We start from the raw sequence: 16,382 nt of genomic DNA, 5'->3' as shown, positions 1-16,382 counted from the left end.
CCCCAAGTCCCCCGAGACCCCCCCAATACCGAGGTGGGCGTGGCTTTCCCTGCGCTTTTAAGAGCCCCCAGACCCCCCAAAACCCCCCAGGACCCCCCAATCCGGGGTCCCCTAACTCCTCTGACCCCCCCCCCCCCGACACCCCGGGACCCCTCCCCAAATTCCCGTGACCCCCTAGGGCTGGGTGGGCGTGGCTTCCCTGAGCATGAGGAGCCCCCTGACCCCTCAAAACCCCCCCGACACCCCCCAAAATCCCCGGGACCCCCCCAAATCCCGGCCCCCCCGGCCCCCCCTGACCTCCCCTGACCCTCGGGACCCCTCCCAAATTCCGTGCCCCCCCAGGGGTCCCCGGCGGCGGGGGGAGTGCTCGGGCCGCAGTTTCTCGCTGCGCATGAAGAGCACCCTGAGCGCCGGGCGGGCGCTGCCTCAACCTGAAAGCGGCGTCCTGGAAGGTGAGGGGGACACTGGGGACATTTGGGGACATTGGGGACACTGGGGACATTGGGTACATTGGGGACATTTGGGGACATTTGGGACATTTGGGGATTTGGGGACATTGGGGACATTTGGGGGGTTTGGGGGACATTTGGTGATTTGGGGGCACTGGGGACATTGGGGACGCTGGGGGTATTGGGGACATTTGGGGACATTGGGGACATTGGGGACATTTGGGGACATTGGGGGCATTTGGGGGTTTGGGGGACATTTGGGGGTTTGGGGGACATTGGGGGGCACTGAGGGGATTGGGGACATTTATGGGATTTGGGACATTTTGGGGGAATTGGGGGGATTGGGGACATTGGGGGCATTTGGAGGGATTGGGGGTATTGGGGGGGGTTGGGGACATTGGGACATTTGGGGGAGTTTGGGGACATTTGGGGACATTGGGGACATTGGGGATATGTGGGGAGGTTTGGGGGGATTTGGGGACGTTTGGGGACATTTTGGGGACAGTGGGGGATTGAGGATATTGGAGGGATTGGGGACATTGGGGGGATTGGGGACATTTGGGGACATTTGGGGACATTGGGGAAATTTGGGATAAATGCTGAGCAGTTCTTCGGGGATTTTGGGGTAGATCCCGACGGGGTTTTTGTGCATTTTGGGAATTTTTGGGTTAACCCCCGCACTCCCGGGATATTTTTGAGCTAACTTCCAAACTCCAGGATATTTTTCCGGAGTTTTTTGGGTTAACCCCCGCACTCCCGGGATATCTCTGGGTTAACCCCCAAACTCCCGGGATATTTTTGGGCTAACCCCCGCCCTCCCGGGATATTTTTGGGTTTCCCGGGATATCTCTGGGTTAACCCCCGCCCTCCCGGGATATCTCTGGGTTAACCCCTGAACTCCCGGGATATCTCTGGTTAACCCCCGCCCTCCCGGGATATCTCTGGGTTAACCCCTGAACTCCCGGGATATTTTTGGGTTAACCCCCGAACTACAGGATATTTTTCCGGGGTATTTCTGGGTTAACCCCCGCCCTCCCGGGATATCTCTGGGTTAACCCCCGCACTCCCGGGATATTTCTGGGCTAACCCCCAAACTCCAGGATATTTTTCCGGAATATTTCTGGGTTAACCCCCGAACTCCAGCATATTTCTGGGTTAACCCCCGCCCTCCCGGGATATTTTTCGGTTTCCCGGGATATCTCTGGGTTAACCCCGAACTCCCGGGATATCTCTGGGTTAACCCCCAAACTCCAGGATATTTTTCCGGGTTTTTTTGGGTTAACCCCCGCCCTCCCGGGATATCTCTGGGTTAACCCCCGCACTCCCGGGATATTTTTCGGTTTCCCGGGATATTTCTGGGTTAACCCCCAAACTCCAGGATATTTTTCCGGGATTTTTTGGGTTAACCCCCGCTCTCCCGGGATATCTCTGGGTTAACCCCGAACTCCAGGATATTTTTGGGTTAACCCCCGCCCTCCCGGGATATCTCTGGGTTAACCCCTGAACCCCCGGCATATTTCTGGGTTAACCCCGCCCTCCCGGGATATTTTTGGGTTAACCCCCGAACTCCCGGGATATTTTTGAGCTAAATTCAAACTCCAGGATATTTTCCCGGTTTTTTTTTGGGTTGACCCCTGCACTCCCGGGATATTTTTGGGTTAACCCCAAACTCCCGGGATATTTCTGGGTTAACCCCTGAACTCCCGGGATATCTCTGGGTTAAACCCCCCGAACTCCCGGGATATTTTTGGGCTAATCCCGAACTCCAGGATATTTTTCCGGGTTTTTTTTGGGTTAACCCCCGCCCTCCGGGATATCTCTGCGTTAACCCCGCCCTCCCGGGATATCTCTGGGCTAACCCTCAAACTCCAGGATATTTTTCCGGAATATCTCTGGGTTAACCCCCGCAGTCCCGGGATATTTTTCGGTTTCCCGGGATATTTTTGTGTTAACCCCCGCACTCCCGGGATATCTCTGGGCTGACCCCCGCCCTCCCGGGATATCTCTGGGTTAACCCCCGCACTCCCGGGATATTTTTCGGTTTCCCGGGATATTTCTGGGTTAACCCCCGAACTCCAGGATATTCTGGGTTAACCCCCGCCCTCCCGGGATATCTCTGGGTTAACCCCCGCACTCCCGGGATATTTTTCCGGGATATGTCTGGGTTAACCCCCGCCCTCCCGGGATATCTCTGGGTTAACCCCCGCCCTCCCGGGATATTTTTGGGTTAACCCCCGCCCTCCCGGGATATTTTTGGGTTAACCCCCGCACTCCCGGGATATTTCTGGGTTAACCCCCAAACTCCAGGATATTTTTCCGGGATTTTTTGGGTTAACCCCCGCCCTGCCGGGCTGTTTGCGTTCGCTGCCGCCCCCTCCCCAGGTGCTGCACTGCGCGGGGCACATGCGCACGTACGCGGGGGGCGCGGGGGCCGCGGAGCCGCCGCTGCGGTGCCTGGTGCTGATCTGCGAGGCCATCGCGCACCCCGGGGCCATCGAGGCCCCGCTGGGCTCGGGCACCGTGCTCACCCGCCACTCCATGGACATGAAGTTCACCTACTGCGACGATCGGTGGGTCGGGGGGACACCCCTGGGACCCCCGGGACGGCCATGGGATGGCTGAGATCCCCCCGGGTTTTGGTTTGTTAAATGATGTAAGGAGAGCGCCCCAAAAATCCCACAAATCCCTCTAATTCGGTGTCTCAGACCCCAAAAATCCCACAAATTCCCCAAAACCTGCGACCCCCAAGATCCCTGGGATCCCTGGGTTTTGGGTTTGTTAAATGCCGTAAGGAGAGCGCCCCCGAAAATCCCACAAATCCTTCTAAATTCGGCGGTCTCAGACCCCAAAAATCCAAAATCCCCCAAAACCTGCGACCTCCAGACCCCTGGATCCCTGGGTTTTGGGTTTGTTAAATGCCGTAAGGAGAGCACCCCAAAAATCCCACAAATCCCTCTAAATTCGGTGGTCTGAGACCCCAAAAATCCCACAAATCCCCCAAAACCTGTGACTCCCAAGACCCCTGGGATCCCTGGGTTTGGGTTTGTTAAATGCCGTAAGGAGAGCACCACAAAAATCCCCAAAACACCCAAAAATCCCACAAATCCCTCTAAATTCGGCAGTCTCAGACCCCAAAAATCCCACAAATCCCCCAAAACCTGCGACCCTCAAGACCCCTGGGATCCCTGGGTTTTGGGTTGTTAAATGCCGTAAAGATAGCACCCCAAAAATCCCCAAAAAACCCAAAAATCCCAAAATCCCTCTAAATTCGGCGGTCTCAGACCCCAAAAATCCCACAAATCCCCCAAAACCTGCGACCCCCAAGACCCCTGGGATCCCTGGGTTTTGGGTTTGTTAAATGCCGTAAAGATAGCACCCCAAAAATCCCACAAATCCCTCTAAATTCGGCGGTCTCAGACCCCAAAAATCCCACAAATCCCCAAAACCTGCGAGCCCCAAGACCCCTGGGATCCCTGGGTCTTGGGTTTGTTAAATGCTATAAAGAGAGCACCCCAAAAATCCCAAAACACCCAAAAATCCCTCTAAATTCGGCAGTCTCAGACCCCAAAAATCGCACAAATTCCCCAAAACCTGGGACCCAAGACCCCTGGGTCCTGGTTTGGTGTGTTAAATGCGTAAAGATAGCACCCAAAATCCCCAAAACACCCAAATCCCACAAATCCCCTAAATTCGGCAGTCTCAGACCCCAAAATCGCACAAATCCCCCAAAACCTGCGACCCCCAAGACCCTGGGATTCCTGGGTTTTGGGTGTGTTGCACCCGGTAAAGGCAGCACCCCAAAAATCCCCCAAAATTTGGCGGCCCCGGACCCTCAGAATCCTCTGGGACCCCCCGGTTCTGAGCCCATTACACTCCACAAAAACGGCACCCCAAAAATCCCACAAATGCCCCAAAACTTGGCAGCCCCAGACCCCTAGGATCCCCAGGTTTTGGTTTGTTAAATGCTGTAAAAATAGCACCCCAAAAATGCCAAAAATACCCCAAAATTTGGCAGTCCCGGACCCCTCAAATCCCCCAAAACTGGGCAGCCCCAGACCCCGAGACCCCCGAGTTCTGAGCCCATTGCACCCCACAAAGACAACAACCCCAAAAATCTCTAAAATCTCCCAAAAATCCAGAAAACCTTACAAATTCCCAAAAACTCAGCAAACCCCAATAATTTTGGGGTATCCCACGTTAATTTTGGGGTATCTCACTTTAATTTTGGGGTATCCCATGATAATTTTGGGGTCACCCCTGATAATTTTGGGGTGCAGGATCGGGGAGGTGGCCGGGTCCTTTATGGGATTTTGGGTGTGGGGTCACAGTGATGTTGGGGTATCCCCCCGATGTTTTTGGGTGACCCCCGATGTTTTTGGGTATCCCATGTTAATTTTGGGGTATCCATGATAATTTTGGGTGCCCCCGATGTTTTGGGGTATCCCATGTTAATTTTGGGATATCCCATGATAATTTTGGGGTGCCCCTGATAATTTTGGGGCGCAGGATCGGGGAGGTGGCCGGATTCCTTACAGGATTTGGGGTGTGGGGTCAGAGCAATGTTGGGATGTCCTCCCGTGGTTTTTGGGGTATCCCATGATAATTTTGGGGTGTTTTTGGGGTGCAGGATCGGGGAGGTGGCCGGGTCCTTTATGGGATTTTGGGTGTGGGGTCACAGTGATGTTGGGATGTCCTCCCGGGTTTTTGGGGGTATTCTATGTTAATTTTGGGGGATCCCATGATAATTTTGGGGTGTTTTTGGGGTGCAGGATCGGGGAGGTGGCCGGGTACCACCCCGAGGAGCTCCTGGGCTGTTCCCTGTACGAGTTCGTGCACGCGCTCGACTCCAACACCCTGAGCCGCAGCGTCCACACCCGTGAGTGCCCCCCTGACCCAAAACCACCCCAAAACACCCCAAAACCCCCACCGGGAACCCCAAAATCTGCCCGGGAAACCCAACGTTTCCAGGGGAACCCCAAAACCCCCTCAGGAACACCAAAGTTTCCAGGGAAAACCCAAAGTCCTCCTGGGAAAACCCAAAACCCCCTCGGGAATCCCAAAATCTGACCAAGAACCCCAAAATTTGCTCAGGAAACCCAAAATCTGCCCAGGGGAACCCCAAAACCCCATCAGGACACCCGAAATCCCCCCTGGTGGCCCCCCAATGTCCCCAGTCCCCAATGTCCCCATTGTCCCCAATGTCCCCAATCCCTCAATGTCCAAATGTCCCCAATTCCCCCAATGTCCCCACTTCCCCATTGTCCCCAACGTTCCAATGTCCCCAACCTCCCGATCCCCCAATGTCCCCTTGTCCCCAATGTCCCCATCAATGTCCCCATTCCCAATGTCCCCATTGTCCCCAGTGTCCCCAATCCCCAAATGTCCCCAATGTCCCCATGCCCCTGATACCCCACCCCCAATGTCCCCATGTCCCCACTGTCCCCAATCCCCAATGTCCCCATTGTCCCCATGTCCCCCAATGTCCCAATCCCCCCGATCCCCCCAATGTCCCCAGTGTCCCAATGTCCCCAATCCCCACATGTCCCCAGTGTCCCCAATCCCCCCAGTGTCCCCAATCCCCCCAATGTCCCAATGTCCCCATTGCTGTCCCCACTGTCCCCAATGTCCCAATGTCCCCAACACCCCCAATGTCCCCAATCCCCCGATGCCCCACTGTCCCCATGTCGCAAGGCCAGCTGTCCCAGCCATACGGTTCCTGCCAAGCGGGTCCTGTCCATGTGTGACCCCTCAATGTCCCCAATGTCCAACCCCACAATCCCCCCAGTCCCCAATATCCCCAATGTTCCCAATGTCCCCAATCCCCGCAATGTCCCCAACCTCCCCAATCCCCCCCATGTCCCCAATTCCCCCAATGTCCCCAATGTCCCCAATCCCCCGATGTCCCCACTGTCCCCAGTGCTCATCAAGGGCCAGGCTGCCACCAGCCAGTACCGGTTCCTGGCCAAGCGCGGGGGGTTCCTGTGGGCGCAGACCCAGGCCACCGTCATGGGCGGGGGGCGAGCGGCCCCGAGGGCATCGTGTGCCTGCACTTTGTGCTCAGGTGGGGACATTTGGGGACACTGGGGACATTGGGGACATTGGGGATGTTGGGGACACTGGGACATTGGGGGATTGGGACATTGGGGGATTGGACATTGGTCTTGGACATTGAGGGGATTGGGACATTGGGGACATTTGGGACATTGGGGGACATTGGATGTGGACACGGGACATTGGGGACATTGGAGGGATTGGACATTGGGGACATTGGGATGGTGTGGTGACATGGACATGGGGGATTGGGACATTGGGACTTGGGACATTGGGAATTGGGGATATTGGGGGACATTGGTCACATGGCGCCCTGAGGGCATGTGTGCCTGCATTTGTGCTCAGTGGGGACATGGGACATGGGGAATTGAGCGGTTGGGGACATTGGGGACATTTGGGGATTGGGAAGCTCGGGGAATTGGGGACATTGGGGGATATTGGGGACATTGGGGATAATGGGGACATTGAGGGATTGGGGATTGGGGACATTTGGGGACATTGGGGACATTGGGGGCATTGGAGGATATTGGGGACATTGGGGATAATGGGGACATTGGAGGGATTGGGGACATTGAGGGTGTTAGGGGACATTGGGGGCTTTGGGGACATTGGGGACATTGGGGGACATTGGGGACATTGGGGGATTGGAATTTGGGACATTGAGGGTGTTAGGGGACATTGGGGGCATTGGGGGGACATTGGGGACATTGGGGGCATTGGGGCTTTGGGGACATTGGGGACATTGGGGGGGATTGGGGACATTGGGGGGATTTGGGGACATTGGGGACATTGGGGCCATTGAGAAGGATTGGGGACATTGGGAGGTCTCAGAGAATATTGGGGAAGGGTCGCGGGGGGACCCCCAAAATCTCACCTCGAGATCCCCCAAAACTCCTCTTGGGGGGGATTGGGGACCCCCAAAACCCCACCAGAGACCCCCCCCCAAACCCCTCTTTGGGTGGTCCCAAACCCCTTTTTTGGGGAGTGGTCTCGTCCTGACGCCCCCTCCCCAAACACAGCCGCGTGGAGCAGCGCGGGCTCGTTCTGTCCCTGGAGCAAACGCAGCGCCGCGAATTGGGGAGGGGGCGGCGCCCCCCGGCCCCCGCCCCCAACCCACCGGACACCGTGCTGGACCTGAGCCTGGGTGCGCACTGGGACGGACTGGGAGGGACTGGGATGGACTGGGAGGGACTGGGAGGGAACTGGGATGGACTGGGAGGGCTGGGAGCAACTGGGACAAACTGGGAGGGACTGGGAGGGACTGGGATGGACTGGAGGGACTGGAGGACTGGGATGGACTGGGAAGGACTGGGATGGACTGGGAGGGAACTGGGAGGGACTGGGATGGAACTGGGATGGGCTGAGAGGGACTGGATGGACTGGGAGGGACTGGGATGGACTGGGAGGGAACTGGGAGGGACTGGGATGGAAGGGATGGACTGGAGGGACTGGGAGGACTGGAGGGACTGGGATGGACTGGAATGGACTGGGAGGGACTGGGATGACTGGGATGGAACTGGGATGAACTGGGACAAACTGGGATGGACTGGGATGAACTGGGAGACGGGGGGTGGGGGGGCAGAGTCTGGGGGGTCTGGAGTGGTCCCGAGGGTCCTGGGGGACCCAGGGTGGTTTTTGGGGTCTCAGAATAATTTGGGGCATTTTTCGGGGGTCTCACCCCATTTTCCCTCCCTAGACCTGGGGGTCCCGGGGGTCCTGGGCTGGATTTGGGATTTTTGGGGGGTTCTGGTTGATTTTGGGTTGTTTTGGGTCTGATTGGGGTTTTTTTGGGGGTCTGGGTGGATTTGGGTATTTCCGAGGGTCTCACCCTTTTCCCCCCCAGACCTGGGGGTCCCGGGGGTCTGGGCTGGATTTGGGTTTTTTTGGGGGATTCTGGGTTGTTTTGGGAATTTTTGGTGATCTGGAGTGGTTTTTTTTGGGGTAATTTGGGGTATTTTCGGGGGTCTCACCCCGTTTTTCCCCCCCAGACCTGGGGGGGTCCCTGGGGGATTGGCTTTGTGGGGATGTTTACGGGTCTGATTGGGCGGTTCTGGGAGTTTTAGGGATTTTTGGAGGTTTTTTTGCGGTAATGGGTTTTCCGGGTCCTCACCCCATTTTCCCCCCCCAGCCTGGGGACCCGGGGGCCCGGGGCTCCTGCCTTCGTGCGCCCTCCCCGTGCCAGAGGCCGCCCAAGGGGACCGGGTTTCTGCTCCGAGCTCGTCCGGCTCCTCGCCCCCATCTTCGACCCCCCCCCGGCGACCCCCGCCCCCCAGCGCCGCCCCCGCAGCCCCTCCCCGGTCAGTGGGGCCCAAATTTGGGGGGGTTTGGGGTTTTTTTGGGGTTTTTTTTGGGTTTTTTTTTTGGGTTTTTTGGGGTTTTTTTTGGGTTTTTTTAGGGTTTTTTTTGGGTTTTAGGGGGGTTTTTGGGGGGAGGAGTTTTTTTTTTTTTAATGGGGTTTTGGTGTTTTTTTGTGGGGGGGGGTCTTTGGGCTCAGAGGGGTTTTTGGAGGCGATCTTGGAATTGTTTGGGAGGGGTCTTTGGGGGGTTCTGGGGTTTTTGGGGGTCATGAGGGGTCTTGAGTTTTTTGGGAGGGGTTGGGGTCTGGGGGAGTCCTGGGATTTTTTGGGGGGGGTCTTAGTGGGGAGTTCTGTGTTTTTTTTGGGATCATGGGAGTTTTATGGGATTTTGGGTTGTTTGGGGGGGGGAGGGCTTTTGGGGTCTGGGGGGGTTTTGGGGTCAAGTGGATTTTTTTGAATTTTGGGTTTTTTTGAGGGGTTTTATGGGGTTTTGGAGTGGTTTGGGGGGGGGATCTTTGTGGTCGTGGGGGGTTTTGGGGGGTCCTGGGGGGGGTTTTGGAATTGTTTAGGGGGGTTTGGGGTCTTGGGATTTTTTTTGGGGGGGGGAATCTTTGGGTTATGGGGTTTTTTTTGGGGGGGTCTGGGTTTTTTTTGGTCCGGTGGGGCTCTAGAATGGTTTTTTGGGTCGGGGGGGATCTGGGGTTTTTTTGGGGGGTTCTGGGAGGGTCCTGGGGGTCGGTGGCCGTGCCCCCCCAGCCCCCACGCGCTGCTGCAGGTACAGAAGATTTTTGGGGGGAGCCGCAGCCCCGGAACCACCCTGCAGGTAAGGGGGGGGGGGGCGCTCCTGGGACCCCAAATCCCAATGGGAGGGGACCCCAAATCCCAATGGGAGGGGACCCCAAATCCCAACCCCAAATCCTGACCCCATTAATGGGAGGAGACCCCAAATCTCAGCCCGTAAATGGGAGGGGATCCCAAACCCAAATCCCAACCCCATAAATGGGAGGGGACCCCAAATCCCAATGGGAGGGGACCCCAAATCTCAGCCTGTTAATGGGAGGGGACCCCAAATCCCAACCCCAAATCCTGACCCCATTAATGGGAGGAGACCCCAAATCCCAACCCCAAATCCTGACCCCATTAATGGGAGGAGACCCCAAATCCCAATGGGAGGGGACCCCAAATCCCGACCCCATAAATGGGAGGAGACCCCAAATCTCAGCCCATAAATGGGAGGAGACCCCAAATCTCAGCCCATAAATGGGAGGGGACCCCAAATCCCAATGGGAGGGGACCCCAAATCTCAGCTCGTAAATGGGAGGGAACCCCAAATCCCAATGGGAGGGGACCCCAAATCTCAGCCCATAAATGGGAGGGGACCCCAAATCCCGACCCCATAAATGGGACAGGACCCCAAATCTCAGCTTGTAAATGGGAGGGGACCCCAAATCCCAATGGGAGGGGACCCCAAACCGCAGCCTGTAAATGGGAGAGGACCCCAAATCCTGACCCCAAATCTCAATCCATATATGGGGGGGACCCCAAATCCCAGTCCCAAATCCCTACTCCATAAATGGGAGGAGACCCCAAATCCTGACCCCAAATCCCACCCCATTAATGAGACCCCAGATCCCAACCCCAAATCCTGACCACAAATCCCATCCTGTAGACAGAAGGGGACCCCAAATCCCTGCCCCAAATCCCAACCCATAAATGGGGGGTTGGGACCCCAAATCCCGACCCTAAATCCCAGCCCATAAATGGAATGGGACCCCAAATCCCTGCCCTGAATCCCAACCCATAAATGGGGGTTTGGGACCCCAAATCCCAACCCAGCCCATAAATGGTTCTGGGGGGAATCCCAGATATCATGCTATAAATGGGAGGAGACCCCAAATTCTGACCCCAAATCTGACCCGAAATCCCATCCCATAAATGGAAGGATACCCCAAATCCCAACCACACATCCCAAACCCCAACCCATAAATGTGACCCCAAATCCTGACCCCAAATCCCAAATCCGCCCCCAAATACCGACCCCAAATGTGACCCCAAACCCTAAATCCGACCCTAAATCCCAACCCATACATGGGACCCCAAATCCCATCCCATAAATGGGAGGAGACCCCAAACCTCAAACCCCAGACCCAAAACCCCAAATCTCAAATCCCAAACCCCAAATCCAACCCCAAATCCCATCCTGTAAATGGAAGCAGACCCCAAATGCTGACCCCATAAACAGAAGGGGGCTCCAAATTCCAACCCCAAACCCCATCCTGTAAATGTGACCCCAAATCATGACCCCAGACCCCAAATGAGACCCCAGACCCCAAATGAGACCCCAGACCCCAAATGTGACCCCAAACCCCCCCGCACCCCGTTATTTTCACAGCCCCCCGCCCTGGACCTGGCCATGCTGGCCCCCTACATCCCCATGGACGGCGATTTCCAGCTGGGCGGGGCCGAGCCCCAGAGGGGGCGGGGCCTGCGCCGCCCGGGCCCCGCCCACAAGGCCGAGGCCCCGCCCCCGAGGCGCCCCCGTGCCCGCAGCTTCCCCGGGCGAGGCCCCGCCCCCTCCCGGCCTGGCCACGCCCTCCCGCGATGGGGCAGCGACCCCGCCCTTGGCCACGCCCCGCGGCCACGCCCTGCTAGGAAGAGGTGGGTGGAGCTTGGCTGAATTAATGAGGGGCGTGGCTTGGTTGTGGACGGGGGTGTGTGCATGGCCTGTTATGGTGTGGTTATGGGCGTGGCTTTTAAAGGGGGTGTGGCTTGGAAGGGATAAAACTTTTTTTGCGATGTGGGGGTGTGGTTTGGGAAGGGCGTGGCTGTAGGCATGACTATGGGTTGTGGGTGTGGCTGTGGGGTTTGGGGTGTGGCTATGTGAATGTGGGTGTGGCTGTGGGTGTGTGGGCGTGACTATTACGTTGTGGGCGTGGTCACAGCTTTGGGGATGTTGCTATAGGCTTGTGGGCGTGGCCATGGATATGTGGGTGTGGCTATGGCTTGTGGGAGTGGCTGTGGAGGTTGTGGGTGTGGCTTGGAAGGGTGTGGCATGGAGGGCGTGGATAGGCGTGGCCATATGGTTGTGGGCGTGGCTACAGGGCAGTGGGCGTGTCTATACATTGTGGGCGTGGCCTTGGGTGTTATAAGTGTTGCTACAGGTTGGTGTTGTGGGTGTGTCCATGGGGTTGTGGGCGTGGCTATATGATATGGGTGTGCCAGTGGGCGCGGCCTGTTTGGGTGTGTTGGTGGGCGTGGCCAGTGCGTTTTTCGCTCTGAGCATGGCCTGGGAGATTGTGACTGTGGGTGGGGCATGTGTGGGTGTGTCAATGGGTGTGGCCTGTGTGGGTGTGGTGGTGGGCGTGGCCTGTGTGCTGTGGGCGGGGCCTGACGCGTTCCCCAGGCCGCGGGAGCCGAGCCCGGAGGATCCCCCTGGGGCCCCCCTGAAACGGGCGGAGCTGGACCCACAACTGCTGGTACGGAAATGTGGGGAGGGGACAGGGGGGACACTGGGGGGCATTGGGGACATTGGGGGGGCATTGGGGTCAGGGCGGACGTTGGGGACATTGGGGAGCACTGGGGATAGGGGGGACACTGGGGCGGACATCGGGGATATTTGGGACATTGGGGACAGTGGGGACATTGGGGGGATTTGGGACACGGGGGACATTGGGGACATTGGGGACAGGGGGACTTGGGGACATTGGGGGGGAGGGCGGGGGACATTGGGGACATTGAGGGGACAGGGCTGAGGAACTTGGGACATTGGGGGGACATTGGGGACACTGGGGACATTGGGGACATTGGGGGGACATTGGGGACATTGGGGACATTTGGGGGACATTGGGGACATTGAGGACACTGGGGACATTGGGGACATTGGGGACAGCCTGGGGACACTGAGGACACTGGGACATTGGGGACATTGGGGGACATTGGGACATTGGGACATTGGGACACTGGGACATTGGGGGACATGGGGACATTGAGGAACGGGACATTGGGGACATTGGGGGTGGAGGACATGGGGACATTGGGGACACTGGGGGACATTGGGGGATTGGGGGACATTGGGACACTGGACATTGGGGGGACATTGGGGGACATGGGAGGACACTGGACATTGGGACACTGGGACATTGGGGACATTGGGGGCACTGGGACACTGGGGGGACATTGGGGGACACTGGGAGGACACTGCGGGGACACTGGGAAGGGAGGGGGAGGTGACACAAAGAGGTGACACAGGGACACACCATGGAGGGGGGTGACACGGGGGGGGTGGCACCGTGTCCTGTCCCCTTTTGTCACCTTTGTCCCCCCGTGTCCCCCCCCCCCAGGGGCTGCTGCTGAGTGGGGACCCCCCAGGACTGAGCCTGGGCCAGGAGCAGCCCCTGGGTGAGGGGGGACCCCGAAATTGGGGGGGGGGGGACACCCCAAAAATTGGGGAGACCCTAAAATGGGGGACACCCTAAAAATTGGGGGGGGGGGAAATCAAAAAATGGGGGGAGACTCCAAAATGAGGTGGGGAGACCCTAAAAACGGGAGGGAAAACCCAAAAGTGGGGTGGGACCCAAAAAATGGGGGAGGAGCAACCATAAAATTGGGGGGGAGACCCTAAAAATGGGGGGGGACACAAAAAATGGGGGGGAACAAAAATGGGGGGGGGGGAAAGACCCCAAAAATGGAGGGAAGACCCTAAAAATGGGAGGGGGACATCAAAAATAGGGAGGGGAGACCCTAAAAATGAGGGGGAGACCACAAAATTGGGAGGACCCCAAAAATAGGGGGGGAACCAAAAATTGGGGGAGGGAGCCCGAAAAATGGGAGTGGACCCAAAAAATGGAGTTGGGACACCCCAAAAATGGGGGGTGGGCATCAAAAATAGGGAGAGGAGACCCTAAAAATGGGGAGGAACCCCAAAAATGGGGGGGACACCAAAAATCATGGGGAGGACACAAAATTGGGAGGACGCCAAATGGGGGGACACCCCTAAAAGTGGGGAGGGGTCCCTAAAAATTGGGGGGGACACCAAAAATGCGGGGGGAGAACCCCAAAATGGGGGATAAAACCCCCAAATGGGGGGGACAACCCTAAAAATGGGGGGAGGACTCCGAAAATGGGAGGGGACACCAAAAATGGGGAGGGGGGAGCATTAAAAAAATGGGGTGGGAAAGACCCCAAAAATGGGGGAGGGGACACCAAAAATGGGAGGGACCCCAATAATGAGAGGGTCCCAAAATTTGGGGGAGGGGCTGTTTAAGCCAAAAATGGGGGTCCCAAATTTTTTTGGGGGGGGCGAAACCTTGGAGGACCCCAAAATTTGAGGAGGGGGATTTGGGGGGACCCCAAAATTTTAGGGTGGGGTGGTTGAGGACACCGCAAAATTGGGGTGGGGGGCAAAAATAGGAATCCCCCAATAATGGAAGGAGGGAGGAACCCCAAATTTAGGGGACCCCCCCCAAAATGGGTATTTGGGGAGGGGGGGACACCCCAATAATTTCTGTTCTCCCCCCCCAGTGCTGCTGGCTGATGGTCTGACCCTGCCCGGGACCCCCCAAAACCCCCAGGGGAGGGGTCCCTGAGGGGAGGGGGACCCCAAAAAAAACAGCAAGGACCCTCCCCCTATCACCCACACCCCCTCCTCGCTTTGGGACCCCAAAATTGGGGCGACCCCTCCCCAAAATTCACAGTTTTGGGGGGGCTGCACCAAAAGCCATCACCTGACACCCCCCACCCCAAAAAAGCCCCCCCCAAAATTCCCCCCCCCCCCCATTTTTTCCCCAAATCCTCCCCTCAGGGACCCCCTCCCAATTTATGATCCCCCCCCAAATTCCCAATTTTGGGGACCCCTCCACCCCAATTTGGTGCTTTAGGGGGTCCTGACACCCCCAATTTGGTGCTGGGGGGTCTCAAGCCCCCCAATTTGGGGGTCCCACCCCCCCAAATTTGGTGCTTTGGGGGTCTCAACACCCCAAAATTTGGTGCTTTAGGGGGTCTCAACCGTCCAGTTTGGTGCTTTGGGGGGTCCCGACCCCCAATTTGGGGGTCCCGACCCCCCAAATTTGGTGCTGAAATCGCCCCCCTTTTTTGGTGGGTGGGGGCTTTGTGTCTCCTCCCCCCCCCTCCCCAAATCCGGGACCACCCCTCCTCAAATCCCCCCCAAAATCCTCTCCAAGACCCCCTGGGACCCCCAAAATCTCCCCAAGACCCCCAAAACCCCCTCAGGAGCCTCCTGGGACCCCCCCAAAATCCCCCCAAATTCTCTCCTGGACCCTCAAAATCCCCTGAAATCCCCCCAAAATCCCTCCAAGCCACCCCAAAACCCCCTCAGGAACCCCTTGGGACCCCAAATTCCCCCTCAAGACTCCTCTGGGACCCCCAAGACCCCCCCCATTCCCCCCAAGACCCTCAAAACTCCCCCCAAAACCCCCTCAGAAGGCCCCCTGAGACCCCCGGGACCCTCAAAACTCTCCCAAAATCCTCTCAGGACCCCCCTGGGACCCCTAAAACCCCCTCAGGACCCCCCTGAGACCCCCAAGATCCCCCCCAGACTCACCCAAATCCCCCCTGAGACCCCCAGGACCCCGCCCAAATTCCTGCCAAACCCTCCTGGGAACCCCCCAAATGCCCCAAATTCCCTCCTGAGACCCCCCAGCCCCCTCCCCAAATTCCTCCTTGGAGCCGCTGGACCCACACGCACACCCCCCCCCCCAATCCCCCATCCCCTCCCTCACCCCGGAGCTTTGGGGGGGGTCCCTGTACGACCCCTCCCCCCCCCGGCTGTCCCCTCCCCCACATAAAGCGCTCTGAAAGCACCGAGGGTGAGACCGTGATTGGGGACACTGGGGACACTGGGGGACACTGGGGACATTTGGGAGGATTGGGGACATTGGGGGGATTTGGGACATTTGGGGACACCGGGGACATTTGGGGTGATTTTGGGGACATTGGGGACATTGGAGACATTGGGGACACTGGGGGGATCGGGGACATTGGGGACATTGGGGACATTGGGGGACACTGGGGACATTGGGGACATTGGGGGACACTGGGGGCATTTGGGAGGATTTGGGACATTGGGGGGATTTGGGACATTTGGGGTCATTGGAGGTTTGGGGGACACCGGGGACATTTGGGGTGATTTTGGGGACATTGGGGGCATTTGGGGACATTGAGGGCATTGGGGACAGTGAAGACATTTGGGACATTTTGGGGACATTGGGGGAACATTGGGCAGGGCCCTGGGGACACTCGGGGACAGGAGGGTGATGGGGACAGGAAGGACACAAAGCAGGGCCCAGGGGACACCTGGGGACACTTGGGGACACTTGGGGGGGACCCTCGGGAGACACACTGGAAGTTGGATGGGGACACTTGGGGACACCTGGGGACATTGGGGACATGGGAAGTGATGGGGACACGGGGGACACCTGGCAGGGCCCAGGGGACACCTGGTGACCCTCGGGGGACACTGGGAGTGATGGGTACACGGGGGACAGGGAGGGTAATGGGGACACTTGGGGACATCTGGCGACATTTGGAGATACCTGGGGACCCTCGGGGACATTGGGGACACGGGAAG

General features: G+C 57.8%; 1 protein-coding gene across 1 annotated transcript; it reads left to right on the top strand.

Moving 5' to 3' along the window:
- Window positions 1-368: 368 nt before the first annotated feature.
- Window positions 369-14,438, top strand: LOC135441382 (hypoxia-inducible factor 3-alpha-like). The gene is made up of 10 exons (XM_064700930.1): window positions 369-452; window positions 2,832-3,019; window positions 5,219-5,325; window positions 6,367-6,487; window positions 8,629-8,797; window positions 9,573-9,620; window positions 11,190-11,455; window positions 12,201-12,273; window positions 13,138-13,195; window positions 14,318-14,438. The coding sequence occupies exons 2-10, from the start codon at window positions 2,853-2,855 to the stop codon at window positions 14,380-14,382; spliced, it is 1,074 nt and encodes a 357-aa protein (XP_064557000.1). The 5' UTR covers window positions 369-452; window positions 2,832-2,852; the 3' UTR covers window positions 14,383-14,438.
- Window positions 14,439-16,382: the final 1,944 nt, after the last annotated feature.

The sequence above is a fragment of the Zonotrichia leucophrys genome, unplaced genomic scaffold (assembly GCF_028769735.1).
Source record: "Zonotrichia leucophrys gambelii isolate GWCS_2022_RI unplaced genomic scaffold, RI_Zleu_2.0 Scaffold_269_70819, whole genome shotgun sequence".
In the NCBI taxonomy this organism is placed as follows: domain Eukaryota; kingdom Metazoa; phylum Chordata; class Aves; order Passeriformes; family Passerellidae; genus Zonotrichia; species Zonotrichia leucophrys.
The sequence above is the reverse complement of the archived record's forward strand: the minus strand, read 5'-3'. Positions and strand labels throughout refer to the sequence as shown.

Coding starts and splice junctions, on each gene's coding strand:
- LOC135441382 (XM_064700930.1), top strand. CDS start 2,853: ATGCGCACGTACGCGGGGGGCGCGGGGGCCGCGGAGCCGCCGCTGCGG. Junction 11,456..12,200: donor CCACGCCCTGCTAGGAAGAG/GTGGGTGGAGCT, acceptor CGCGTTCCCCAG/GCCGCGGGAGCCGAGCCCGG. Junction 12,274..13,137: donor AGCTGGACCCACAACTGCTG/GTACGGAAATGT, acceptor CCCCCCCCCCAG/GGGCTGCTGCTGAGTGGGGA.